The following is a 27,399-nucleotide window of genomic DNA, read 5'->3' on the forward strand; positions in this document are numbered from 1 at the left end:
AAGTTTATTCTTCAGGTAATTGCAAGTCTCTGCAGGTTTTTGAGGAAGTGAATTATACAATCTGAATGAATTTCAGGAGGTTATCTCACCAGTAACACCAAAGATCAGTCACAGAGAAAATTAGCAATGGGAAGAAACAGAATAAAAGGTTAAAAAAAAAAAAAAAAAAAAAAAAAAAGCAACAGAACTTGGGATATGAGAAGTAAAGGTAAAGGATAAAATCAAAGATGATTCTAAGATTTTGAGTTTATGTGGTTGAGAATAATGGTGCTATTAAGCAAACAAGATAGAAGAAACTCTTTTGGCAGAAAGGAAGAGGAAAAGAGAAAGGAAAATGTAGTTTTTGACATAGTGTGTTTGATGTACTACTGGAACAGTATTCCAGTAATAATGTACAATAGGCAGCTGACGATTTGTTTTTGGAGCTCAGGAGGGATTCTGGAGATACAAATCGTAAGTAACACGTTAGGTGAAACTATGAGAATAAGAAAGCCTAAGAAAAAAAGTGTGAAAAATAGGAGAAAAAGCCACGACCCAATCTTATCCAGTTATGACTGATTTCAAACAACTAGGCTATATAAAATTAATTTTAAAACGTGATTTATATTTTAATTCTAATGCATTTCAGATTTCTCAATCATTACATATTTGTCCCACTAATGCATTTTCAGGTTTCTCAAGCATTACACACTCTTCAAATTAAAATGCTTGTAAATTTGGGAATAACATGCATAAGTCTAAAATATGTTTAACACGTTCTGATTGGGGTGGGTAGGGGATACATTTCTCAATGTTGCTGAACCCGCTACTGATTATTATAGATAAATAAAATCTGGTAGTGAGGTATGAGAGATGTAGATATTTATAAGAAAAATTAAGTAGAAGGAATGAGGAAATTAGATTCAGAAAGAATAAATGGTAAGAAGAGTCAAGATAACGCAGAAGCCAAGGGAGAAGAGTCTATAAACACAAAATGTTCAACAAAGTATCACAAACAGTTGTAGAGATCAAGAAAGCAAGTCTGGTGACCTTTAAGAAAGCAGGTTCAGTGAGGTGTTTCGGAGTAGAAACAGAATTGGAAGGGGAAAGGAAATACAGAAAATTAGGTTTTTCTTTTTTTGAGAAGTTTGATGGTATAAAAAAGGAAATGAATGAGACTGTAACTTGCTTTTTTTAAAGTATGGGGAACCTGAATATATGTGCATTCCAAGGGAAAGGAACAATTACAAAGTGGGGACTGAATATATATTAAGATTAGGAGAAACTGATAGGTAAAGAGCCCAAGGAGACAGGAGATGGTGGGATAAACCACAGGGCCCTCTAACATTATGTTATTAGGTTATACAATTTAAAACTTTGAGACTTTAAAATTCAATTCTTGATATTAGCATCATCTTGCCTACTTCTCTCTGAGCTTCACTATCAGTTCATTTGTTTACCCATTTGTATAATTTGTGTCCTTGTTCGCTTTCCCCACAAATAAGCAACAGGAAGACAAGGCTTATTTCTTGCTCATCTTTCTGATGGCCAAGTGCCTAATGCAGTAATTTGCAGATAGGCAGCACTAAAGTTTGTTAAACAAGAAGTTAAAAAAATCGTTAAGACTTTTTGGATGTAGTAGCACACTGTGTCAATAATTTTGGAATCCAATTCAGCACTATCAGACATTCCTGCTCAAATTTATTAAAGGGCAATTTTTCATATGATTATTATTTAGAGATAGTGTCTTGCTCTGTCACCCAGCCTCCATGGAATGTAGTGGCTCAATCATAGCTCAGTGCAGCCTCAAATTCCTGGGCTCAAGCAATACTTCTGCCTCAGCCTCCTGAGTATCTGGGGGTATAGGCTTGTGCCTGGTTATTCACTTTATTTTTAAAGCAGCAACAAACAATATTGGTTAATTTTTTATATTAGATACTGGTCAAATGAGTTATAATGAGATATAATTTCTATAAACGGGTAAAACTTTTTCATCTTTCATAAAAATCTTTTGCTAGGTCAGACAGTAACATTCCAGAAATGAATCCGTGTGTACAAACTAACCTATCTAACTTGTAACCATAAAGGCTTTCAGTTCCAGAGTTCAAAGATCTGAGTATGTGAAACAAGATAAACAGCAATCAATAAAGACGTGCCTATTGAAATTATTCTATTAAATAACACAAAATAAGAGAAAGGAGTTTAAGTTAGAAAACTAAAAATCCTGTGGTCCACTACCAAAGAAACTCTTGGAGATTTAAAAATTCATGATATGCCTATAAACATCTCTGAAATCACCTTCTGGTTTAAGACAATACGTATCAGACAATCTATATGCAAAATACTCAATCTGCTTTTTGTAACACACTATTAATCCAGAAGCCAACAGGCAAACCTCTTGTTAAATTAGATGTCTCCAAGATGCGAGGAGGGTCTTTTACAACTTCTTCTATTACTTTTTCCTCAATTTTCAATTCTATTTCAGATAGGTTACCTTCATCTTACCTAGTTATGACTGATTTCAAAGGACTAATTAGACCAACTAAAAATAATTTTTTAAAATGTGATTAATATATGTATTAGTTCTAATGCATTTCAGACTTCTCAATCATTACATATTTGTCCTACTAATGCATTTTCAGTTTCCCATACGGTATGCATTCCTCAAATTACATATTTGTAAATTTTGGAATACATAGGTAAGTCTTTACTATGTTTAATATATTTTTGATGGTGGGGATGTGGAGAATGCATGCATTTCCTAAAGCTGCTGAACCACTTCTGACTAATGTAAACAAATACAACCTGGAAGTGAGGTAGGAGGCTACTTTAGAGACTAGAACCCCCTCAGCTCCCCATACCTCCCCTATCCCTACCCACTGTAGTTGAAGAAACAACTGGCCTTATTTTGTACCTACAAGCTCTGATCTTATATTATGAGAAGGGGCTTACCTGGAGCATCCTGGCTTTTGTCTTTCCTGTGATTAGCTCTACTCTGAAATCTATAACAATTTGTATGTTGTTTCAAAACTGCAAAATAATCCTATCTATATCCAATGTTTTATAAATATTAAACTCAAAACTGGCCTAGAAGTGGGAAAAATAATGAATTAAAGATTATTTTAAATTCCAATTCAGAAAGCACATAAAGGTCAATTTATGACCACAAACTAAATGTTAAAAGAACTTACATTGTCTTTCTTAGACCTTACATTTTAAAATGTTAGAAGATCCTTAAGAAAGTATTACTCATCAATCTTTTAAATTCCTATATGGTCCAATAAACCACCACTTAGAAAACATGCAGGCACATTGAGAAGCACAATAATATGGGCCATTAATTCTCAACAGTCTATTTCTGATGGAATGGAGTACAAAACTCAATTGGTATTTATGTATGGGTGAAAACGTCCATAAATTTAGTCGATTCTTTCCTAAACTACTACTCAGCCTCAAAATCTCTTCGGAAGCAAGCTGCCCATAGGGGGAAAAAAAACTGAAGTGAGAAAAACTCATCTCCTTGTGTATGTCGAAGCAGAAAAGCTAGTTGACAGTAATGGTTTATAAATGTTGGCAGCTAGGATCTACTACCGTAAACAGGTTGCCTCGGTTACTATGTCACATTTGAAAGAACTTACTTAACCACGGTAGACTGGACTGTGGGAAACTACCAAATTATGTGTAACTTCCTATTTTTGTACCTTAAAAAGATTCCCTTTTACGAAAAAGCCCTTAACCTCATTATTTCCTTCTATCTGCAGCATTCCTGCCCTCCGCATATCCCTCACCGTGACATCCTCAAGGCTTATGAAGATGCCGTCTCCCACTCTGTACCCTTGCTTTAGCCGCTACACGGGCCTCTCTTCCCTCCCCTCCATTTTCCTAAACCTGCCTTGCCCCATAAAAACCATCCCGGTGAAGGGTCTCCCCTACTTCCCAGCAAGGCGCACTTTCTCTCTTCTGCGGCAGAAAGATCTGGGCCTCCTGCACTTACTGCTTTTAGCCTCCTCAGGGGCAGAGGCTAGGGACGGGGACAGGGCCGGAGCCTGGGCCAGGGCAGGGGCTGGGGCTGGAGCCGAGGCCGGAGTCGGAGCCGAGTCCAGAGCCGAATCCGGGGCCGGAGCTGGGACCCCAGCCGAGTCCCGGGCCGGGGTCGGGACCTGGACCTGGACCTGGGCCACCTCCACCTCCTCCTTCTCCAGGGGTAGCAGCTCCTCCTCCGCCATATTCTCCATAGTTACCGCCTCCGTGCCAGGCCCGCCCGGGGACCCGGAGCGGGGCTCACGGCGGGGTCAGAGAACTGACGTGAATGCCCACAGGGCTGGATCCAAGGAGTAGGGAAGCAAGTGGGGAGGGCGGGATGCGTGCAACAGACAAAAGATGAAGAACCAGTGACCAAATCCTGTTAGCAGAAAATAGAGAGCCAGAGGCAGCGACTCCAGATGCCGTCCGCTTCCCTTTCCCCGAGGCGTTACGACGCCACCACAAACTGCGCAGAAGCGTACTGGGGACGGCGTCCAATTGGGTAAGAGGGTTCAGTTTCTACGGTGCGTCTCCTTCCCACCGGCCAACCACCAGACCCAACAAAGACTACAGCACCCAGATTACACTGCGCAGCCTGGGGGCGGGGCCGGTGAGCAAGCCTTGCAGGAAGTAAATGCAAATCTAAGCAAAAGCTGCGGAGCGGTGGGTAGGCAGTCTGGATCCGGGGGCAGAACTACGTTTCCCAGCGGGCATACGGTTGGTGGGGCGGGGTGTGTCGGGTGGGGGGTGGGGGTCCCTCTCCTTTGGCCTGGGGCTTCGGAGTCGGCACCGCAGCCAGCGCTGGTAAGGTAGTAACCTGGGTGGGGGGTGCGTTGATGTTTTGCTGGGCAGGTTCCCGCTCGTCCCCCGCCCCAAGTATCCTGGCCGGTGGGCGGCCGGCCGGGCTGGGCACTCAGAAGTCACCCGGACCTGGGCGGGGCGACTCTGTGGGCGGATCCGGACGAGCCAGCTCCGTGGAGGGTGTGGTTCTGGTCCGGCTTGCCTCCGGGGCTGCCCCTTGCCCGGTGTTGGGGTCTGGTCGGTTCGTGCGGAGCCCGCGGGCCGCGGCGGTTTACTAGCAGCTGACGAGCTTGCCTGTCCTTCCCGCTGACTTGGAATTAGGGTCTGTTTTTCATTTCGCACCCTCATCTACACCGTGACCTGTACGCTGTTTTCCTTTGTTTTTATTTTTGCTTTAGTCTTCCTGTTGCCAATATCAGCAGTTCTGCGGTGTGGCCAGTGGATAGAAATTAGTTATTTTGCTCTATTTTGCCTTGTTTTCAGGCTTTTAGTAATCAGAGCTCTGAGTGGGTAGAGCTTCGGGGCATTTGATTTTGATGCGTCTCAGATCCCCAAAGCATATGCTAGTGAGTCCCCTGTCCCCCATACTTCTCTCTGCTTCACTCTTAGTGCCTACTTGACATTCGAGGGTGTCTCGTTCCTTTCTTCTGTCCCCCCGATAAATCCACTGGGACAGGAAAGAGAAAAACGTGAACTTTCTGGCTTCTCTGCTTGGGCTTGGTCCGAACCTTCTAGGCAGCAGGGCAGGAGAGGGAAGCCCAATTTAATTTAGTCTCAAGAACAAGACGCGCGCTTGCAGTTAGCTTTTCTTAGTTAATGAAGTTGATAAACGCCAGTCTTCTTGGTCTATTTGTTACCTACTTGTTTCAGAACCCCGGGGAAGAGAGAGCATCATTATTTGGCACTTGGAAGCACTAACTGGAAGTTAACTCCTCCCCCTGTGGTTTAAGAAGTATATATATGGAGGGGTGTGTGTGTGTGCGTTTAACCTCTCCCCAGTTTAGTGGGAACAGATTATCCCCTTGAAGCTTCTGTGAGTTATAGGCCTAAATCCCTTTTACTGATCTTCCCGCACAGCTTTTATCTAGTATTCCTGAATGTATAGTTGACTCATGGCTCAACAGTCAATTAAAAACGGGATAACACTGACTATAACTTATGGATATGCTAACTATATCTGTGCATCATCTAATAATTCTTTTTCTCATTTCTTTCTTTCTTTTTTTTTTACTGTCGTTCATGATGATTTTTTATTTCTAAATGACTAGATGGTTAACTGAAAGCTGGATTCAGTATGTTAATGTCATTCGATACCAGCGGGAAACCAGATTAAAAGGGTTAGATTTTGGTATGTGGATTCTGTGGGATTTTTTGTTAAGAATTTCTAAGCATGGTCTCTGCTTGTAAGACATCCTGAAGAAGGAATCTTCAATGTTTGAAGAATTTAAAAAAAATGTTATTCATCTATTGCTGCTGCATAAGTTATACCAAAACATAGTAGCTTAAAACAACAATAAACATTTGTTACTCCACAGTTTCTGTGGGTCAGGAACTCAGAAACGACTTTCTGGGTTGATCTGGCTTTAGGTCTCATGAGGTTGCAGTGAAGGTGTATGCCAGGGTTGCTGTCATGTCACTTGATTAGGGGTGCAGGATCATCAGCTTCATAGGTAGTGCACTCATGTGCCTGGACGTTAGTTGGTTCTGGTTGTTGGCAAGAGGCCAGTAGTTCTTCCCTTGTGAGCCTTTCCATGGGCTGTTTGAGTGTCCTCATGACACTCTGGCTTTCCCTAGAGTGAGCAGTCCAAGACAGGACAAGGTAGAAGTGATGATGTCTTATATGATTGAGCCACATACTACTATGTAGCAATATCTTATTGGTTACACAGGTCACCCCTATTCATTGTGGTAGGGGATTACGTAAGTGTGTGATTACCAAGCATCAGGAATCATCAGGAGCCATGCAGCAGGAGACTGGCCAGCACAGGAAGTCTCCCCTCATTTAGTTTATGTTTTGATTTGCATAAAATCAGTAGGAGTTTCACACTAGTACAAATATAAAACATTTGTCTGAATAAGCATAAGTGTTTTTCTGGGATAGCCCACAATACTGTCATCCACTGACAGTATTTACTTGGTCCACAGCAGGGCTGGAAAAATGAGACTGGGATGGGAAGTGAACAGAGGAACTACAGTGAGTGAATTGGAAGTGGTTCAGAATGAAAGAGTTAATATTCCAAGGAAGAAGAATTCACTCATTTATTCACTCAGTAGGCATTTATGAGCACCTAAGTTTTTGGTACAGCATACTCAAGGAGCTCAGGGTCTAGTAGAAAGACAATCATACAAGCAAGTATATATGTAGACCTTACTGTGTACCAACTTATACAAGATGTATATATATATATTTATGTTTTTTAAATTTTGAGATGGAGTTTTGCACTTGTCACCCAGGCTGGAGTGCAGTGGTGCGATCTCGACTCACTACAACCTCCACCTCCCAGGTTCAAGCGATTCACCTCCCTCAGCCTCTGATTATAGGCATGCACCACCACACCTGGCTAATTTTGTATTTTTAGTAAAGACGAGGTTTCATGATGTTGGCCATGCTGGTGTTGAACTCCTGACCTCAGGTGATCTGCCTGTCTTGGCCTCCCAAAGTGTTGGGATTACAGTGAGCCAAGGTGCCCGGCCACAAGATATATTTTACATCCATTGTTTGAGTGCCTCAAAAATCCCGTAGAATGGGTTATCTATTTTATGAGTAATGACACCAAGGCTCAAAAAAGTGTGTGATTTGCCAAAGTCTTGTGCAATGAATGACTGAAGGTGTTTCAGGAAAATGAAACGTATGACTAATTGGCTTTGAAATGTAGGTGGTGCAGAATACAGCGGTCCTGGAGTCAGTTGAAAATGGTGATCTGATGCTTATGTGAGAAGTCAGGGATCAAGGCATGGTTTGAGACTCCTTCCTGGAAAGGTGATAGATGAAGCTGAAGGAGAGGAATGGGTAATTTTGAAGGAGAATGTAAGTGAAGAAAAGTGGAACAGTGAGAGAATCTTGTCATTTTAGGAATGGTTAAAAAATAGTAATCATAGTGCTGGAAGTGGTGGCTCACACCGGTAATCCCAGCACTTTGGGAGGTGGGCGGATCACAAGGTCAGGAGGTTGAGACCAGCCTGACCAACATGGTGAAACCTCGTCTCTACTAAAAATACAAAAATTAGCAGGGCATGGGGCACATGCCTGTAATCTCAGCTACTCAGGAGACTGAGGCAGGAGAATTGCTTGAACCCGGTAGGCAGAGGTTGCAGTGAGCCGAGATCATGCCACTGCACTTCAGCCTGGGCGACAGAGCGAGACTGCATCTCAAAAAAAAAAAAAGTGATCATTTTGTAAAACTCCAATCTTTATGTAACGGAAAGAAGACAAATTTCTATTTTCTTTTTTATTGCAAAAAAAATACTGTATTTTTAATGTTTATGTTAGCTTTTCAGGATGTCCAGCAAAGAATCCTGTGGGAAAAAAGAGACGTCTCAGAGGAAGGATACCACCACTTCATCACCCAATTTTGGTGAAAAAGTAAGAATTTTGATTTACTGACCTAGAGATACATTTCTTTTTTAACAATTTATTTTTGTTTAATGAAGAAAAATACGCCTTACTACTATAATGATTTATGTAAATATTTTGTTCTGCCCGGCTGATCCAGGAAAAGTCATTTGCTTTTCCTGTTTTTTACTTGCATTGTTTTATTTATTCCTCACAACTGTATGAGGTGGGTACTATTATTTCCAATTACACAGATGAAGAAACTGAGGCTTAGAGAGTAGTTATATAGAGATAAGTAATTTGCTTAGGTATTCCTGACTTCAATTCTAAGCCCCCTCATTCTTAGCAATAACTCAACATTGAACCATTTTCCATGTTTTCTCCTTTTTCAGTTTCCTCACCGTTGGCTAGGATTGCATTCTCATCAGTCAGAACGGTCAGCGCTATGTGGCTGAGGCTAATAGTGGGGAAGACATACTTACCATGTCTTTAGTCTCTCAGAAACTACCTTAAGAAGTGTTTTGGGGCTGAGTGTGGTGAATCATACCTGTATGATTTTGGGAGGCGGAGGCAGGAGGACCACTTGAGCCCAGGAGTTTAAGACCAGCCTAGGCGACGGGGTGAGACCCTGTCTCTCAAAAAAAAAAAAAAAAAAAAATCAGACGGGATGGTGTGCACCTGTGTTCTCAGCTACTCAGGAAGCTGAGGTGGGAAGAGGATTGCTTGAGCCACAGAGACCAAGGCTGAAGTGAGCTATGTTCGTACCACTGCACTCCAGTCTGGCTGACAGAGTGAGATCCTGTCTCAAGAAAGAAAAAAAGTAGTAGTGTTTTGGTAGATGAAATTTAGGATATCTCATTAAATGAGCTGGGTATTGTCTCCAGGAAGCAAAAGTGCAAAACAAACAAAAAACCATGTAATCGGTTTTATTATATACTCTCTGAATGGTCTGGACAGTTGATCATCAGTATTAAAGAGTGTTGATGCTGTGTTACATCCAAGATGAGAGACTAATCTGGCAAAGGTGAATATTCACAAAAAAAGTGATTTCTGTGGTAGCAGGTTAGTTCATATGACTTTTTCATGACCTGGATGAAGTTCCAGATGGTGTACTTTTTGGTGTTTGTTCCTTGCTTACTTACTAACTTTCTGATTACTAATTTGGTCTCGTAGGTATAGCAGTAGTTGGAAAGGTAACCCTGAAGCATGGCCATACAGTACTCTGTGTAATTTATATACTTCCCATCTCCATTTGCCGTTATTAACTGGCATGCTGTTTGCAATTAACCCCTCATTCCCTCTTAAACCTACTCTAGTCAGACTTTTTCTATCACTCCTATAGCAGTGGTTTCTGTATTGCTAAATCCATCGGTCATTTCTAAGATCTCATCTGACTTGGCATATCAGCAGTGTTTGATGTAGCTGATTACACCTTCTCCTCGAAACACTTTCATGAAGCTTTTTGTTTTTCTCTGAGTCTGCCTGCTATGGAATTCACCTGGCTTTAGAGGTACCATATTCTCCTGATTTTCCTCCTTATTGGTGACTGCTTCTCAGTGTCCTTTGCTAGTTCCTCCTCATCTTATTAAACTGTAATCTTTCAGGTACCCAGGCTTTGTTTTCCCAGTTTACTAAATTGTGATTCCATTCTTTGAGTTGCTTAGGCTGAAATCCTTGTGATTGTGCTCTACCTGCACCTATCAGCAAATTCTATGAGCTTTGTTTTTATAATAGGCATACCTTGGAGATATTTTGGGTTCAGTTCCAGACCAGTGCAGTAAAGCAAATATTGCAGTAAAGTGAGTCACATGAATTTTTTGTTTTCCCAGTACATATAAAAATTACATTTATACTGTACTGTAGTCTATTAAGTGTACAATGGCATTATGTCTAAAAAAAGTGCATATGTTAATTTAAAAATACTATAGGCTCAAGCAGGAGGATCCCTTGAGCCCAAGAGTTTGAAGCTCAAGGGATCCTCCTACCTGAGAATCGTGCGACTGCACATCACCCTGAGCAACAGAGCAAGAGCCCATCTCTAAAAGTAGTAATAATAAATTTAAAAAATACTTCATTGCTAAAAAAATGCTAACGATCATTTGAGTCTTCAGTGAGTTATAATCTTTGCTGCTAGAGGGACTTGCCTTGATGTTGATGGCTGCTGACTGATCAGAGTGGTGATTACTGAAGGATGGGGTGCTGTGGATGAAGTTTGCCACATTGACTCTCCTTTCATAAAAGATTTCTCTGTAGCATGCAATTTGGTTTGACAACATTTTACTCACAGCAGAACTTTCAAAATTGGAGTTAATCTCTCAAACCCTACCACTGCTTTATCAATTAAGTTTATGTAATATTATTCTAATCATTTGTTCTCATTTCAACAGTGTGCACAGCATCTTCACCAGGAGTAGAAATCAATCTCAAGAAACCAGTTTCATTGCTCATTTATAAGAAGCAACTCCTAATCCATTAAAGCTTTTTTTTTTTTTTTTTTCCAAACAGAGTCTTACTGTGTCGCGATCTTGGCCCACTGCAACCTCCGCCTCCTGGGTTCAGGCGATTCTCCTGCCTCAGCCTCCCAAGTAGATGGGACTACAGGCACCCGCCACCATGCCTGGCTAACTTTTTTATATTTTTAGTAGAGATGGGGTTTCACTGTTTTGGCCAGGCTGGTCTTGAACTCCTGACCTTGTGATCCTCCCAACTCGGCCTCCCAAAGTGCTGAGATTACAGGCGTGAGCGTCCTCACCCGGCCCCCATTAAAGTTTTATCATGAGATAGTAGCAATTCAGGCACATTTTCAACCTCTCCTTCAAATTCTAGTTCTCTTGCAGTTATTTTCTCCGCTGAAGACTTAATCTGCTCAAAGTCATTCATGAGGTTTGGAATCGACTTTTCCAAACTCCTGTTAATGTTGCTATTTTGACCTACTGCCATGAATCTTGAGTGTTCTAAATGACATCTAGAATGGGGAATCCTTTCTGGAAGGTTTTCAATTTACTTTGTCTGGATCCATCAGAGGAATCACTGTCTATGGCAGCTATATAGCCTTACAAAATGTATTTTTTAAATAATAAGATGTGAAAGTTGAAGTTACTCCTTGATCTATATGGACTGCAGAATAGATGTTGCATTAGCAGGCATGAAAACAACATTCATCTCTTTGTACATCTCCGTCAGAGCTCTTGGGTGACCAGATGCATTACCAGTGAGCAGTAATATTTTGAAAGGAATCTTTTTTTTTTTTTTCCTGAACAGTAGATTTCAACAGTGAGCTTAAGGTATTCAGTAAATCATGCTGTAAATACATGTGCTGTCATCCAGGCTTTGTTGTTTCATTTCTAGAACACAGGCAGAGCAGATTTAACATCATTCTTAAGGTACCTAGGATTTTCTGAATGATGAGTATTGGCTTCAACTGAAAGTCACCAATTGCATTAGCCCCTAACCAGAGTCAGCCTGTCCGTTGAAGCCAGGCATTGACATCTCTCTAGCTATGAAAGTCCTAAATGGCATCATCTTTCAATATAAGACTGTTTGTCTATGTTGAAAATCTGTTTAGTGTAGCAACCACCTTCATCAATGATCTCAACTAGGTTTTCTTGATAACTTGCTGTAGCTTCTACATTAGCACTTGCTGTTTCACCTTGTACTTTTATGTTACGGAGATTACTTCATTCCTTAAACCTCAGGAACCAACCTCTGCTAGCTTTCAACTTTTCTTCCGAAGCTTCCTCACATCTGTCAGCCTTCATAGTGTTGAATAGAGTTAGGGCCTAGCTCTGGATTAGGCTTTGGTTAAAGGGAACATTGTGGCTGGTTTGATTTTCTATCCAAACCACTCAAAACTTGCCCAATATCAGTAATAGGGCTGTTTTGCTTTCTTATCGTTTATTTGTTCACTGGAGTAGTGCTTTTAATTTCCTTCAATAACTTTCCCTTTGCATTCATAACTTGTCTAATTGTTTGGCACAAGATTAGCCTTCAGCCTGCGTTGGCTTTTGACATACCTTCCTCAGTCAGCATAATCCGTTCTAGCTTTTGATTTAAAGTGAGAGACTTATACTTCTTCCTTTCACTTGAACACTTAGAGGTCATTGTTGGGTCGTTAATAGGCTTAATTTCAATATTCTTGTGTCTCTGGGACTAGGAGGCCTGAGGAGAGGGAGAGAGACTGGCAAATGGGTGATTGGTGAAACAGAACACACGCAACATTTATCAGTGAAGTTTGCCGTCTCGTATGGGCAGTTTGTGGCACCCCAAAGCAACTATAATAACATTAAAGATCGTTGAACACAGGTCCCATAGCAATATAACAACAATGAAAACATTTGAAATATTATGAGAATTACCGAAGTGTGACACAGAGACATGAAGTGAGCACATACTGTTGGAGAAATGGTGCTAATGGACTTGCCACAAACCTTCAATTTGTAAATAATGCAATTTTCTATGAAGTACAATAAAGCAAGGCACAATAAAACGAAGTATACTGGTGTTCAGAGTCTGACTGCCTCCTTTACTGTTATGTCTATGATCCAAGCACCTTGTTTTCCTAAATTATTATAATAGTTTCCAAAATGACCTCCCTGCTTCTGCATTTGCTTCTTTATAGTCTTCTCGACACACTAGCTGATGTGGTCCTATTAAAATATAAGTCCAATCATGTTATTCCTCTGCTAAATACTTTCCAGTGTTTTTCCACTTCATCCAGAATAAAAGCCAAAATCCTTACCAGGGTTGACAAAGCTGCCTCCTCTCCCCATCCGATCCCCCTGACACTCTCCTGACATAATTTGCTTTTCTGCTCCATGGCCTCCTTGCTGCTGTTACAACAAGGCAGGCATGTTTCTGCCTCTGGGACTTTGCCCTTGCTGGCATTCCCTTTGAGTTGCAAAATTCTTTCCCTCAATATTCTTTTTTTTTTAATCTTTTTTTTTTTTTAATTATTATACTTTAAGTTCTAGGGTACATGTGCATAACGTGCAGGTTTGTTACATATGTATACTTGTGCCATGTTGGCGTGCTGCACCCATCAACTCGTCAGCACCCATCAATTCGTCATTTATATCAGGTATAACTCCCAATGGAATCCCTCCCCCCTCCCCCCTCCCCATGATAGGCCCCGATGTGTGATGTTCCCCTTCTCGAGTCCAAGTGATGTCATTGTTTAGTTCCCACCTATGAGTGAGAACATGCGGTGTTTGGTTTTCTGTTCTTGTGATAGTTTGCTGAGAATGATGGTTTCCAGCTGCAACCATATCCCTACAAAGGACGCAAACTCATCGTTTTTTATGGCTGCATAATATTCCATGGTGTATATGTGCCACATTTTCTTAATCCAGTCTGTCACAGATGGACATTTGGGTTGATTCCAAGTCTTTGCTATTGTGAATAGTGCCGCAATAAACATACGTGTGCATGTGTCTTTATAGCAGCATGATTTATAATCCTTTGGGTATATACCCAGTAGTGGGATGGCTGGGTCATATGGTACATCTAGTTCTAGATCCTTGAGGGATCGCCATACTGTTTTCCATAATGGTTGAACTAGTTTACAATCCCACCAACAGTGTAAAAGTGTTCCTATTTCTCCACATCCTCTCCAGCACCTGTTGTTTCCTGACTTTTTAATGATTGCCATTCTAACTGGTGTGAGATGGTATCTCATTGTGGTTTTGATTTGCATTTCTCTGATGGCGAGTGATGATGAGCATTTTTTCATGTGTCTGTTGGCTGTATGAAAGTCTTCTTTTGAGAAATGTCTGTTCATATCCTTTGCCCACTTTTTGATGGGGTTGTTTCTTTTCTTCTTGTAAATTTGTTTGAGTTCTTTGTAGGTTCTGGATATTAGCCCTTTGTCAGATGAGTAGATTGCAAAAATTTTCTCCCATTCTGTAGGTTGCCTGTTCACTCTGATGGTAGTTTCTTTTGCTGTGCAGAAGCTCTTTAGTTTAATTAGATCCCATGTTCAATTTTGGCTTTTGCTGCCATTGCTTTTGGTGTTTTAGACATGAAGTCCTTGCCCATGCCTATGTCCTCAATGGTACTACCTAGGTTTTCTTCTAGGGTTTTTATGGTATTAGGTCTAACATTTAAGTCTCTAATCCATCTTGAATTAATTTTCCTATAAGGAGTAAGGAAAGGATCCAGTTTCAGCTTTCTACTTATGGCTAGCCAATTTTCCCAGCACCATTTATTAAATAGGGAATCCTTTCCCCATTTCTTGTTTCTCTCAGGTTTGTCAAAGATCAGATGGCTGTAGATGTGTGGTATTATTTCTGAGGACTCTGTTCTGTTCCATTGGTCTATATCTCTGTTTTGGTATCAGTACCATGCTGTTTTGGTTACTGTAGCCTTGTAGTATAGTTTGAAGTCAGGTAGCATGATGCCTCCAGCTTTGTTCTTTTGACTTAGGATTGTCTTGGCAATGCGGGCTCTTTTTTGGTTCCATATGAACTTTAAAGCAGTTTTTTCCAATTCTGTGAAGAAACTCATTGGTAGCTTGATGGGGATGGCATTGAATCTATAAATAACCTTGGGCAGTATGGCCATTTTCACGATATTGATTCTTCCTATCCATGAGCATGGTATGTTCTTCCATTTGTTTGTGTCCTCTTTGATTTCACTGAGCAGTGATTTGTAGTTCTCCTTGAAGAGGTCCTTTACATCCCTTGTAAGTTGGATTCCTAGGTATTTTCTTCTCTTTGAAGCAATTGTGAATGGAAGTTCATTCATGATTTGGCTCTCTGTTTATCTGTTACTGGTGTATAAGAATGCTTGTGATTTTTGCACATTAATTTTGTATCCTGAGACTTTGCTGAAGTTGCTTATCAGCTTAAGGAGATTTTGGGCTGAGACAATGGGGTTTTCTAAATATACAATCATGTTATCTGCAAACAGGGACAATTTGACTTCTTCTTTTCCTAACTGGATACCCTTGATTTCTTTCTCTTGCCTGATTGCCCTAGCCAGAACTTCCAACACTATGTTGAATAGGAGTGGTGAGAGAGGGCATCCATGTCTTGTGCCACTTTTCAAAGGGAATTTTTCCAGTTTTTGCCCATTCAGTATGATATTGGCTGTGGGTTTGTCATAAATAGCTCTTATTATTTTGAGGTACGTTCCATCAATACTGAATTTATTGAGCGTTTTTAGCATGAAGGGCTGCTGAATTTTGTCAAAGGCCTTTTCTGCATCTATTGAGATAATCATGTGGTTCTTGTTTTTGGTTCTGTTTATATGCTGGATTACGTTTATTGATTTGCGAATGTTGAACCAGCCTTGCATCCCAGGGATGAAGCCCACTTGATCATGGTGGATAAGCTTTTTGATGTGCTGCTGAATCCGGTTTGCCCGTACTTTATTGAGGATTTTTGCATCGATGTTCATCAGGGATATTGGTCTAAAATTCTCTTTTTTTTGTTGTGTCTCTGCCAGTCTTTGGTATCAGGATGATGTTGGCCTCATAAAATGAGTTAGGGAGGATTCCCTCTTTTTCAATTGATTGGAATAGGTTCAGAAGGAATGGTACCAGCTCCTCCTTGTACCTCTGGTAGAATTCAGCTGTGAATCCATCTGGTCCTGGACTTTTTTTGGTTGGTAGGCCATTAATTATTGCCTGAATTTCAGAGCCTGCTATTGGTCTATTCAGGGATTCAACTTCTTCCTGGTTTAGTCTTGGAAGAGTGTAAGTGTCCAGGGAATTATCCATTTCTTCTGGATTTTCTAGTTTATTTGCGTAGAGGTGTTTATAGTATTCTCTGATGGTAGTTTGTATTTCTGTGGGGTCGGTGGTGATATCCCCTTTATCATTTTTTATTGCGTCTATTTGATTCTTCTCTCTTTTCTTCTTTATTAGTCTTGCTAGCGGTCTGTCAATTTTGTTGATTTTTTCAAGAAACCAACTCCTGGATTCATTGATTTTTTTGGAGGGTTTTTTGTGTCTCTATCTCCTTCAGTTCTGCTCTGATCTTAGTTATTTCTTGCCTTCTGCTAGCTTTTGAATGTGTTTGCTCCTGCTTCTCCAGTTCTTTTATAATTGTGATGTTAGAGTGTCAATTTTAGATCTTTCCTGCTTTCTCTTGTGGGCATTTAGTCCTATACATTTCCCTCTACACACTGCTTTAAATGTGTCCCAGAGATTCTGATATGTTGTATCTTTGTTCTCAATGGTTTCAAAGAACATCTTTATTTCTGCCTTCATTTCGCTATGTACCCAGTAGTCATTCAGGAGCAGGTTGTTCAGTTTCCATGTAGTTGAGCGGTTTTGATTGAGTTTCTTAGTCCTGAGTTCTAGTTTGATTGCACTGTGGTCTGAGAGACAGTTTGTTATAATTTCTGTTCTTGCACATTTGCTAAGGAGTGCTTTACTTCCAATTATGTGGTTGATTTTGGAATAAGTGCGATGTGGTGCTGAGAAGAATGTATATTCTGTTGATTTGGGGTGGAGAGTTCTATACATGTCTGTTAGGTCCGCTTGGTGCAGAGATGAGTTCAATTCCTGGATATCCTTGTTAACTTTCTGTCTCGTCAATCTGTCTGATGTTGACAGTGGAGTGTTGAAGTCTCCCATTATTATTGTATGGGAGTCTAAGTCTCTTTGTAAGTCTCTAAGGACTTGCTTTATGAATCTGGGTGCTCCTGTATTGGGTGCATATATATTTAGGATAGTTAGCTCTTCCTGTTGAATTGATCCCTTTACCATTATGTAATGGCCTTCTTTGTCTCTTTTGATCTTTGATGGTTTAAAGTCTATTTTATCAGAGACTAGGATTGCAACCCCTGCTTTTTTTTGTTCTCCATTTGCTTGGTAGATCTTCCTCCATCCCTTTATTTTGAGCCTATGTATGTCTCTGCGTGTGAGATGGGTCTCCTGAATACAGCAGACTGATGGGTCTTGACTCTTTATCCAGTTTGCCAGTCTGTGTCTTTTAATTGGAGCATTTAGTCCATTAACGTTTAAAGTTAATATTGTTATGTGTGAACTTGATCCTGCCATTATGATATTAACTGGTTATTTTGCTCGTTAGTCGATGCAGTTTCTTCCTAGCCTCGATGGTCTTTACATTTTGGCATGTTTTTGCAATGGCTGGTAGCTGTTGTTCCTTTCCATGTTTAGGGCTTCCTTCAGGGTCTCTTGTAAGGCAGGCCTGGTGGTGACAAAATCTCTAAGCATTTGCTTATCTGTAAAGGATTTTATTTCTCCTTCACTTATGAAACTTAGTTTGGCTGGATATGAAATTCTGGGTTTAAAATTCTTTTCTTTAAGAATGTTGAGTATTGGCCCCCACTCTCTTCTGGCTTGTAGAGTTTCTGCCGAGAGATCTGCTGTTAGTCTGATGGGCTTCCCTTTGTGGGTAACCCGACCTTTCTCTCTGGCTGCCCTTAAGATTTTTTCCTTCATTTCAACTTTGGTGAATCTGGCAATTATGTGTCTTGGAGTTGCTCTTCTCGAGGAGTATCTTTGTGGTGTTCTCTGTATTTCCTGAATTTGAATGTTGGCCTGCCCTACAAGGTTGGGGAAGTTCTCCTGGATGATATCCTGAAGAGTGTTTTCCAACTTGGTTCCATTTTCCCCCTCACTTTCAGGCACCCCAATCAGACGTAGATTTGGTCTTTTTACATAATCCCATACTTCTTGCAGGCTTTGTTCATTTCTTTTTCTTCTTTTTTCTTTTGGTTTCTCTTCTCGCTTCATTTCATTCATTTGATCCTCAATCACTGATAGTCTTTCTTCCAGTTGATAGAGTCAATTAGTGAAGCTTGTGGATTTGTCCCGTATTTCTCGTGTCATGGTTTTCATCTCTGTCATTTCGTTTATGACCTTCTCTGCATTAATTTTTCTAGCTATCAATTCTTCCACTCTTTTTTCAAGATTTTTAGTTTCTTTGCGCTGGGTACGTAATTCCTCCTTTAGCTCTGAGAAGTTTGATGGACTGAAGCCTTCTTCTCTCATCTCGTCAAAGTCATTCTCTGACCAGCTTTGATCCGTTGCTGGCGATGAGCTGTGCTCCTTTGCAGGGAGAGATGCACTCTTATTTTTTGCATTTCCAGCTTTTCTGCCCTGCTTCTTCCCCATCTTTGTGGTTTTATCTGCCTCTGGTCTTTGATGATGGTGACGTACTGATGGGGTTTTGGTATAGGTGTTCTTCCTGTTTGATAGTTTTCCTTGTAATAGTCAGGACCCTCAGCTGTAGGTGTGTTGGAGATTGCTTGAGGTCCACTCCAGACCCTGTTTGCCTGGGTATCAGCAGCAGAGGTTGCAGAAGATAGAATATTGCTGAACAGCGAGTGTACCTGTCTGATTCTTACTTTGGGAGCTTCCTCTCAGGGGTGTACTCCACCCTGTGAGGTGTGGGGTGTCAGACTGCCCCTAGTGGGGGATGTCTCCCAGTTAGGCTACTCAGGGGTCAGGGACCCACTTGAGCAGGCAGTCTGTCCATTCTCAGATCTCAACCTCCATGTTGGGAGATCCACTGCTCTCTTCAAAGCTGTCAGACAGAGTCATTCGCGTCTGCACAGGCCTCTTCTGCTTCCCCTATTGTTGTTTAGCTGTGCCCTGTCCCCAGAGGTGGAATCTACAGAGACAGGCAGGTTTCCTTGAGCTGCTGTGAGCTCCACCCAGTTCGAGCTTCCCAGCGGCTTTGTTTACCTACTTAAGCCTCAGCAATGGCGGGCACCCCTCCCCCAGCCTCGCTGCTGCCTTTTCGGTTAGATCGCAGACTGCTGTGCTAGCAATGAGGGAGGCTCGGTGGCCGTGGGACCCTCCCGGCCAGGTGTGGGTATAATCTCCTGGTGTGCCCGTTTGCTTAAAGTGCAGTATTGGGGTGGGAATTACCTGATTTTCCAGGTGTTGTGTGTCTCAGTTCCCCTGGCTAGGAAAAGGGTTCCCCTTCCCCCTTGCGCTTCCCAGGTGAGGCAATGCCTCGCCCTTCTTCAGCTCTCGCTGGTCGGGCTGCAGCAGCTGACCAGCACCGATTGTCCGGCACTCCCTAGTGAGATGACCCCAGTACCTCAGTTGAAAATGCAGAAATCACCAGTCTTCTGTGTCGCTCGCACTGGGAGTTAGAGACTGGAGTTGTTCCTATTCGGCCATCTTGATTCTTGATCTCCCTCAATATTCTAATGGTTTGTTTCTTCACTTCATTTAGGTCTCCATTCATATGTCAACTCGTAAGTGGGGTTTGACTACTCTGTTTAAAATGGCGTATCTTCCCCACTCCTGACTCCCAGCCTTGCCTGTTTCCTTTCTCTGCTTTACTGACTCCCAGCCCTTTCTGTTTCCTTTCTCTGCTTTATTTTTTTCCATAGCATCACCTGACACACTAAATATATTACTTGTTTATTTGTAAATTCCTGTACTAGATTTTGACCTTCATGAAGAACTGTTACTATTTTTTCATTCATCTCTCTCCACTGTCTAGAATGTCTTTGGTATGTGGTAGGTACTTCAAACAAGTTTGTCCTAGGTCTGTTGAATTCAGAATCCAGTGAAAAATAAGTGGATGTGTGGTTTTGCGTTGTGGAAGACTGACTCTCACCATAGCAGTGCCACCTCACAACAACCTTATCTGAGCTGTCAACGGGCTTCCTGCTCTGACACCTGTATCCTATCTCATCTCTATTTTGTGAGCATTTAGGGGTTCTGACTTCTAGTTGAATCCCCCTTCCTTTTACCAAAGTTTGTGTATCTGTAAACATTGTTCCCCACCAAAGTTCATTATTGAATGTCAATGTTGATTCGTAATACTAGTGATGAAATAGTTCTGTGTATACTGTGCTTTATTTTGTGCTTTTTAAAATTTGTTTTCTTTACGGCATTCTTAGGACAAGAAAGAGAGAAAAACCTCAGCAAGTTCTACTAGTTCATCTTCTATAAGATCAGTTTCATCAGAAAAGAGAAAACGGGTGAGTTTTTAGATACCATAACTAAGTAAAAGTTATTTATAGTGAAGTTTTAATTGACAGTTGGGGATTTGTGGTATAAATTCCTCCTATACTTTTTCATAGCCAATAGAAAGTCAGTGTTGTTTTCTTTCTTCTCACCAAACCATTTGTCAAGTTTTTTATTTCTTGTGCTGTTAGGCCCTACCATGTGGGATAAGACAACATGGCTATCAATTTAGACAGTTTTTAAGTCCTCTCACATATATGGTTATATTTGTCTTTTTTTTTTTTTTTTGAGACAGAGTCTTGCTGTGTTGCCCTGGACTGGAGTGCAGTGGTGCCACCTCAGCTCACTGCAACCTCTACCACCCGTGTTCAAGCGATTCTCCTGCCTCAGGCTCCTTAATAGCTGGGATTATAGGCGTGCACTGCCACGCCTATCTAATTTTTGTATTTTTAGTAGAGACAGGGTTTTACCTTGTTGGCCAGGATGGTCTCAAACTCCTGACCTTGAGTGATCCGCCTGCCTCAGCCTCCAAAAGGTTATATTTGTCTCCTTTTGAGGTAGCCGAGGCTGATACATTGTTTGCATTTTCAGATTCAGAAACTGAAATCTAGAAGGTTAAGTGACTTTTTCAAGGCCACATAATTGTGTACAGCAACAGAACCAAGTCCAGAGTTCTTTCCACTGTCATACAAATAATTAGAAACAGTGACGCAGGTTAAACACAATAAACTAATTCATAGGTTAGTGGTAATGTACTTACCACATTCAAGTTGAAGTTACGTACGTATCCAGCTTAGCTACGTAGTTGTGGTGGGTATAAGATAAGGTAGTGGAAGTTCCAGGGATGCAGAGTTGTGTTTTAAGAGTTTACGTGTTTTCATATAATTAAGCTGGGTTTCTATTTATTTTTGCAGCATTAACCTTCTTAAAACACCGATTTCATCCCATTTCTCCTCTGCTGAAAATCTTTACTCACTGTTTGCTATTCGAATCTGCTCTCTCAAATTTGTTCGTACCTTAACTATCCAGTTTTTTTTGTCGTTGTTTTCCCTTCTTCCTTGAAAGAGCCCCTCTTTTCTAGGCTGTTTTTTTCTTTCTGCTGAATTTATACCAGTTATCCTCAGTGTCGTAGAATGCCTTCTTCTTTTACCCATCTCTCAAGCTTTATTATTTATGGTTATTTTGTCCACCTGTTTTCCTAGGTACCTTTCCTCTTTAGGTGGTTGATATTTTGAACTGTTTTAGCTCTTTTTGACTCTTCTGCTTCGACACTTAGTTACATCATTGTAGTAGGTTATTTGTACATGTTCGACTTCTCTTGTCTTTATTGTTTTATGTAAAACCATAAGCTCTAAGCTCTTTAGGACATGGATTATATTTTGTGTCTCTCTTATCTTTCTTGTGCTTGGCCCTGTTTCCTCAGAGTACGTAGAGAGACAGGATGGTAGCGCAGAGAGAGTCAGACAGATCTAGTTTCAGATAACTGCTCTGCTGTGGACTTGCTCTGTGACTTTAAGGAAGATACCTACCTCTGTTTGAGTTTTGTGAAACGAGGATGATGATAATATCTGTCTCAACAAAATATTGGAAGGATTAATTAAAAGTATTGTGTCAGCCTATTCACTATTATAAACTGTGGGGAAAAAATATGTACCAGTACACATTTTATGTTTCCTAAGTGATAGACCTTTTTTTTAAATTTCAGAAATCAGATCATATAGATGTTCTGTACTGTAATACAAAAAGAAGACAAGAACAGAAAAGGTAAATTTCTTCTTTTTAATTTTACTCTTTTGGTTTAGAATTATGAGACTAAATATTCAGATTAAAAAATTTTTAAATTTACTTTGAAGAGGACTGTTTTGCATGCAAATATCTCTAGCTATATCACTGATTATGATTATAGAATTCTCTTAATATTACTATAAATTTAAGAAAGAGTTGGGTGAAATAAAAGTCTATGAAAACTATTGTGTAAATGACATTCAAATGTACATTTTTTATCTCAAGTGATTTGATTTTGGCACATGATTATAAGATGCATAACTTCATTGCATACGATAGTGAAGTAAGTTATGAGGCTAATTTAGAGATTTTGGATAAATTATTTTCACATATTACCCATGAAGAGAGTATGTATCTTACAGAATTGATATGGCTTTAAAACCATGTTTATTAACCAGTATGTGGTTATAGCTAGAGAAGTTGGGGAATGATGGTCAGAATAATGGAAATTATTATTCTTTAATTTCTGCACTTTTTGGATAAAAATTTCAGTGAAATTTTGGTGCAGAAAGTACTTGCTGCTAATAGGGGTAAATAAGTATACAAAGTTATAAACGTGCGATAAAACTTGGTAAGATCAAGGTTTCTCCAAAAATAAGAAGTTAAGGGAAAACAAGATAGCATTAAATATTATAAATAAAAGTTCTGCCTCCCAACAGTCTCAGTTAGTGTTTGCTAAAAACAAAAAACAAAAACAAAAAAAATTCAACTCGCCTCTCTATTTTCTTCAGTTTTTCTTCTGACTCATCTCCTGTTTTTTGGTGATACTTTGCTTCTGTGTTATTCTCTGTTGAAGTATATTCTTGCACTAATTTCATATTATGTTGACTATCCCCTGCTACATTTTTTGAACTATTTTAAGGCCTTTTACACTGATATCCTTCTTTTTTAAAAATTTTAATTTCTAAAACACTATTTGACTTCAAACTAGTTACCTTTTGTTTAAGGGCACATTTTTTGGCCCTTGATATTATATTGATATGTAAGAGGGTAAAATATAAAATGTTTTGTAGAAATCTCCCTGTTAATTCAACTCTAGAGAAGTTTCTGAAATTGGTGTGCAAATAGTGAAAGCCATAATACAGATGAAAAATTAGAGATAATTTTATCATTGAGAAAGGCAGTTACAGCACACCATTACTGTAATTCCTGTTCCGTGGTTTGAATACATAGAAATGTATTAGCAATAAAAATAAAAGCAAGAAGGCGGTGCTTGCAGTGAGCGGAGATTGCGCCACTGCGTTCCAGCCTGGGGGACACAGCGAGACTCCGTCTCAAAAAAAAAAAAAAAAAAAAAAAAAAAAAAAAAATATATATATATATATATATATATATATATATATATATATATATGTGCAAGAAGCTGGGCACAGTGGGTCATACTTGTATTCCCAGCTCTTTGGGAGGCCGAGGTGGGAGGAAGACTTGAGGCCAGGAGTTTGAGACCAGCCTGGGCGATGTAGTGAGACCCCATCTCTACACACACACATTGTTTTTTCCTTTTTTTATTTTTCAGCCCAGGATTAATTTTTTTTTTACAACTAAACTAAAAATTACTACATGGGAGCGTCAGTGCAACACACAAGTAAAATTTGTAAACTCAAGGCACAAACTTATAGTTAATGATCTTGGTGGGGAACATTGCCAAAGAGCTATTGATGCCTCAGTGAAGTTTAAAAGAAATTGCCTTCTCTGAAGGCAGAGAAGAAATATGCAAGCAATTATGCTTCAAAGAAATTTGCACAGAAAGAGAAAATGCTAGAGCTGTTACCACAAGTGAAATTGTAAAGCCTCAGCATGTTCAACTCAATCCACAAAGCACCAAATGTTAAATTGGAGCCAAGGTAGAATTTGAACATTGAATTTTCAGCTATGCAACTCTCAGAGCACAACAATTTCAGGTGTGGAAACTAACTGTAGGCAAGCTCTTTTAAAAACATGAATTTTATACACCGTAAATTCTAAAACAGAGCAGACACTTCTGCGTTATCGTTCAGATTTCTGAAGGGCACCACAAGCCATCAGGGTCTCTTTCAAAGTCACTCACTGCAACAATTCTGTCTTCCTAACTTTGGTAGCTCCCTCTGGTGGTTCTCTAGCCTCTGCATGCACTGAGGCACACCACTATTTGTACAATGATTTCTGACATTAAATCTAGTCATGGCCTAAGTAGCATGAAGCAACTGTTTCCTGGGCACCTCCTGTCTCCTTGGGATGGGAGGTTTCCCAGTCACTTCTTCATGCCACCCCATTCAGGAGAGCCTCCAGAGCTCTCGGCCTGAAGGGCCCCTAACTCTGGGCCCCACACAGGAGGCCACATCTGGAAGCTCTATTCCTCTGGCTCCCTCTGCTGGAAACCAAAGTGACAGTTGGTTGCAAAGACTTGTAGAAACAGATTATGTGTAAATTCATTCTTGTACATATTTACTTAATTTAGAACCTGGGACTTTTCAGTCTCTCTCCAAACCTTTTATGGTGGGTGATGGACTATGCAGCAGTGCTGAAGGAGCACAGTTTCTTTCTTTAGGAAGAAAAGGATTAGTATACATAATTGTGTACATCAAGACAAATTTGTAATAAAAAAATGAAAATAAGATGAAGGGCCCAGAAACCTGCATTTTATTGACACCGTCATTTTCCACAGGGAATCTTAGACAGATGTCACCTGTTTTCTTTTAAGTAATGAGAGAAGCCCACTTGTATTCCTGAATCATTTTTTTTGAGAAAAGCACCAGAGACAATTGACAGTCACACTTTTTAAAATAAAACAGTGACTACCTGCAGCCTACGTCTCCACACCCTTATCTACCTGCCCAGTGGTTGTCAGTTCCCTTGAAGTCACCATCTCCTTCTATTCTGGTATTACCATGAGAATTGAAATTTTCAAACAAACAAAAAAATCTAGTTACAAATGAGTGTGTGGCAGCCCAAATGAAGCCCTTTGACTGTGATTTCTAATTTTTTGTTCAATCCATACTGCAGAGATACAAGGATGAACCACCATTTTGGTTCCCAAGTTTTATTCAAGAACTCATATAAAATATTCCACGTAAATGAATTTTAATCCTCATCTTCCTCCTCTTGTTCGTCCTGGTTAATTTGGAAGTAACGTAATTCATAACCCTTTTTGCTGTTAGCAGTTACGCACATCTAATCACGTAGATTGTTCTTCTTCAAATATTTCTTATTTCAAATACCTTTTAGGAAGAGGCATCTCGGAAGTCATGGTGATCTTGCCCTTGCTCCTTTTGATCACAGCCCCTCCACCGACATTCCTAACTTTTCTGTTCACTTTGATCCTCTCTTGCAAAAACTGCTCAAAATTGGCAGCATCCATGATTCCATCTTCCATGGGGTGGATGCAATCAAGAGGGAACTTTGGAACCTGCTTCTTTTTTTTTTGGCGCCCCTTTACCACAAGGTTTTTCATGGGTGCCATGGTGGCAGTGAAGGCAGAGAGGGCATTTTTTTTTTTTTTTTTTGAGACAGGGTCTCACTCTGTTGCCTAGGCTGGAGTGCAGTGGCACAATCTCGGCTCACTGCAGCCTCCAACTCCTGGGCTTAAGTGATCCTCCCACCTCAGCCTCCCAAGTAACTGGGACCCCAGTCGCATGCCACCACTGAACTTCAGCCTGGGTGATAGATTGAGACTCTGTCAAACAAGCAAAGACATACTTACATTCATGCGTGCATATATGATGGAAACTCAGGTGAAACTCTTATAAAAACCCTGTTTATGGTTTGCTCTTACATAATTAATTATTTGAGAAGTCACTTGTTAAGTGTATCACTCTTACTGGGCTGTAACCTAATTGAGGGTAAAGACTCTATCTGCTGTGTCCTCTACTGCCTCTGGGGTGCCTGCCAGAGTGATGGCACTGAAAAGGCACAGATTTACTGATATAAATTAATAGATTGTGTTTGATATTTTTCCCCTTTTTTTCTGACTACAAAGTAATATCTACTTTTATTAAGCAGGAAAACATAATTATCACCTCTAGCTATTGCTGTTTCTAACATTTTAGCACCTTTCTCTCTGGTGTTTTTACTACGCTTGTTTAAGGTGTTGAGACCATATTATATGTATAGATTTGTATCCTGCTTGTTTTTGATTTTCAGTATGTTTTATGTCACAGAAGACTTTTCATAAACATCCTTTTAAAAAAACTATAGTATTCCATCATACGAATATATCACTTTTTAAAGTCATTTCCAAAATTTTAGCAGTTACTTTGTACCTGATTGTTTTGCTGTTATAAGTAATCCTGAATATTTTTTTCATTTCTGATTTTTTTCACCTTGGTATAAGTTTCTAAAATGGGAATTTCAGACGTAAAAAAATGACCATTTTTGGAATTTTTAGTTTATATTCAGATTTCTTTGTGGGACTCTTACGTTGTTTTACATTTCTACCAGCAACATGTGAGAGTGTCCATTTTACAACCCCTTGTCAGTATTTGATGTTATTATAAGATCTTTGCTAATTTGGTAGAAGGCAATGGTATGGGCCAGCTGTGGTGGCTCACACCCAATCCAAGCACTTTGGGAGGCCGAGGTAGGCAGATCACGAGGTCAGATCGAGACCATCCTGGCCAACATGGTGAAACCCCGTCTCTACTAAAATACAAAAAACTAGCCTGGCGTGTTGGTGTGTGCCTGTAGTCCCAGCTACTTGGGAGGCTGAGGCAGTGGAATCGCTTGAACCTGGGAGGCAGAGGTTGCGGTAAGCCAAGATTGCACCACTGCACCCGGCCTAGTGACAAAGTGAGACTCTGTCTCAAAAAAAAAAAAAAAAAAAAAAAAAAGAAGGAGAAAATGGTATGTTATTGTTATTATTAGCATGTCTGTGATTATTAGAGGAGTCAAACTTTTAAAAAATGTTTATTAGCCATTTTCTTTTATTAATTTTCTGTTTATGCCCTATTCTAGAATCTTAGTAGTTTTTGACAAACTTTTTATTTACTAAGGCTAGTAAGCTTATTAACATATTATTTTGCTAGAAGTTAGTACATCTAACAAATACCATTTTCTAGTTCTTAACATTTTTATTAATTTTTAATATGCTAAGGTTTTAAAGTAAATAGTCACATATTATCAGTGTTTTCCTTTGTTATTTCTCCCACTGTTTTTAAGTTTGGGAAGTTCTCTATTAAGAAATCAGGCTGGGCGTAGTGGCTCATGCCTATAGCCTCAGCACACTGGGGAGGCTAAGGTGGGCAGATCGCTTGAGCCCAGGAGTTCGACCAGCCTGGGCAACATGGCAAAACCCTGTCTCTACATTAAAAAAAAAAACAAAAATTAGCCAGATGTGGTAGTGTTCACCTGTACAGCCCCAGCTACTCAGGGGGCTGAGGCGGGA

General features: G+C 40.2%; 2 protein-coding genes and 1 pseudogene across 2 annotated transcripts in view; 1 reads left to right on the forward strand and 2 right to left on the reverse strand.

Annotated features, from left to right (window-relative positions):
* Window positions 1–4,485, reverse strand: part of TRMT1L (tRNA methyltransferase 1 like) — a 41,287-nt gene extending 36,802 nt beyond the window's left edge. Inside the window, 1 exon segment of the mRNA XM_010368959.2 lies at window positions 3,974–4,485. Within this exon segment, the coding sequence (XP_010367261.2) occupies window positions 3,974–4,214 (241 nt within the window). The 5' untranslated portion in view covers window positions 4,215–4,485.
* A 273-nt stretch (window positions 4,486–4,758) lies between these two features.
* The window catches only part of LOC104655201 (transcriptional protein SWT1), a 52,652-nt gene continuing 30,011 nt past the window's right edge, over window positions 4,759–27,399 (forward strand). The window contains exons 1-4 of the mRNA XM_030934962.1: window positions 4,759–4,806; window positions 8,294–8,386; window positions 20,189–20,269; window positions 21,961–22,019. Coding sequence (XP_030790822.1) covers window positions 8,303–8,386; window positions 20,189–20,269; window positions 21,961–22,019 — 224 coding nt within the window. The 5' untranslated portion in view covers window positions 4,759–4,806; window positions 8,294–8,302. The remainder of the gene's footprint in view (window positions 4,807–8,293; window positions 8,387–20,188; window positions 20,270–21,960; window positions 22,020–27,399) is intronic.
* Window positions 25,101–25,479, reverse strand: LOC104655200 (annotated as a pseudogene).

Source organism: Rhinopithecus roxellana, chromosome 8, assembly GCF_007565055.1.
Source record: "Rhinopithecus roxellana isolate Shanxi Qingling chromosome 8, ASM756505v1, whole genome shotgun sequence".
In the NCBI taxonomy this organism is placed as follows: Eukaryota; Metazoa; Chordata; class Mammalia; order Primates; family Cercopithecidae; genus Rhinopithecus; species Rhinopithecus roxellana.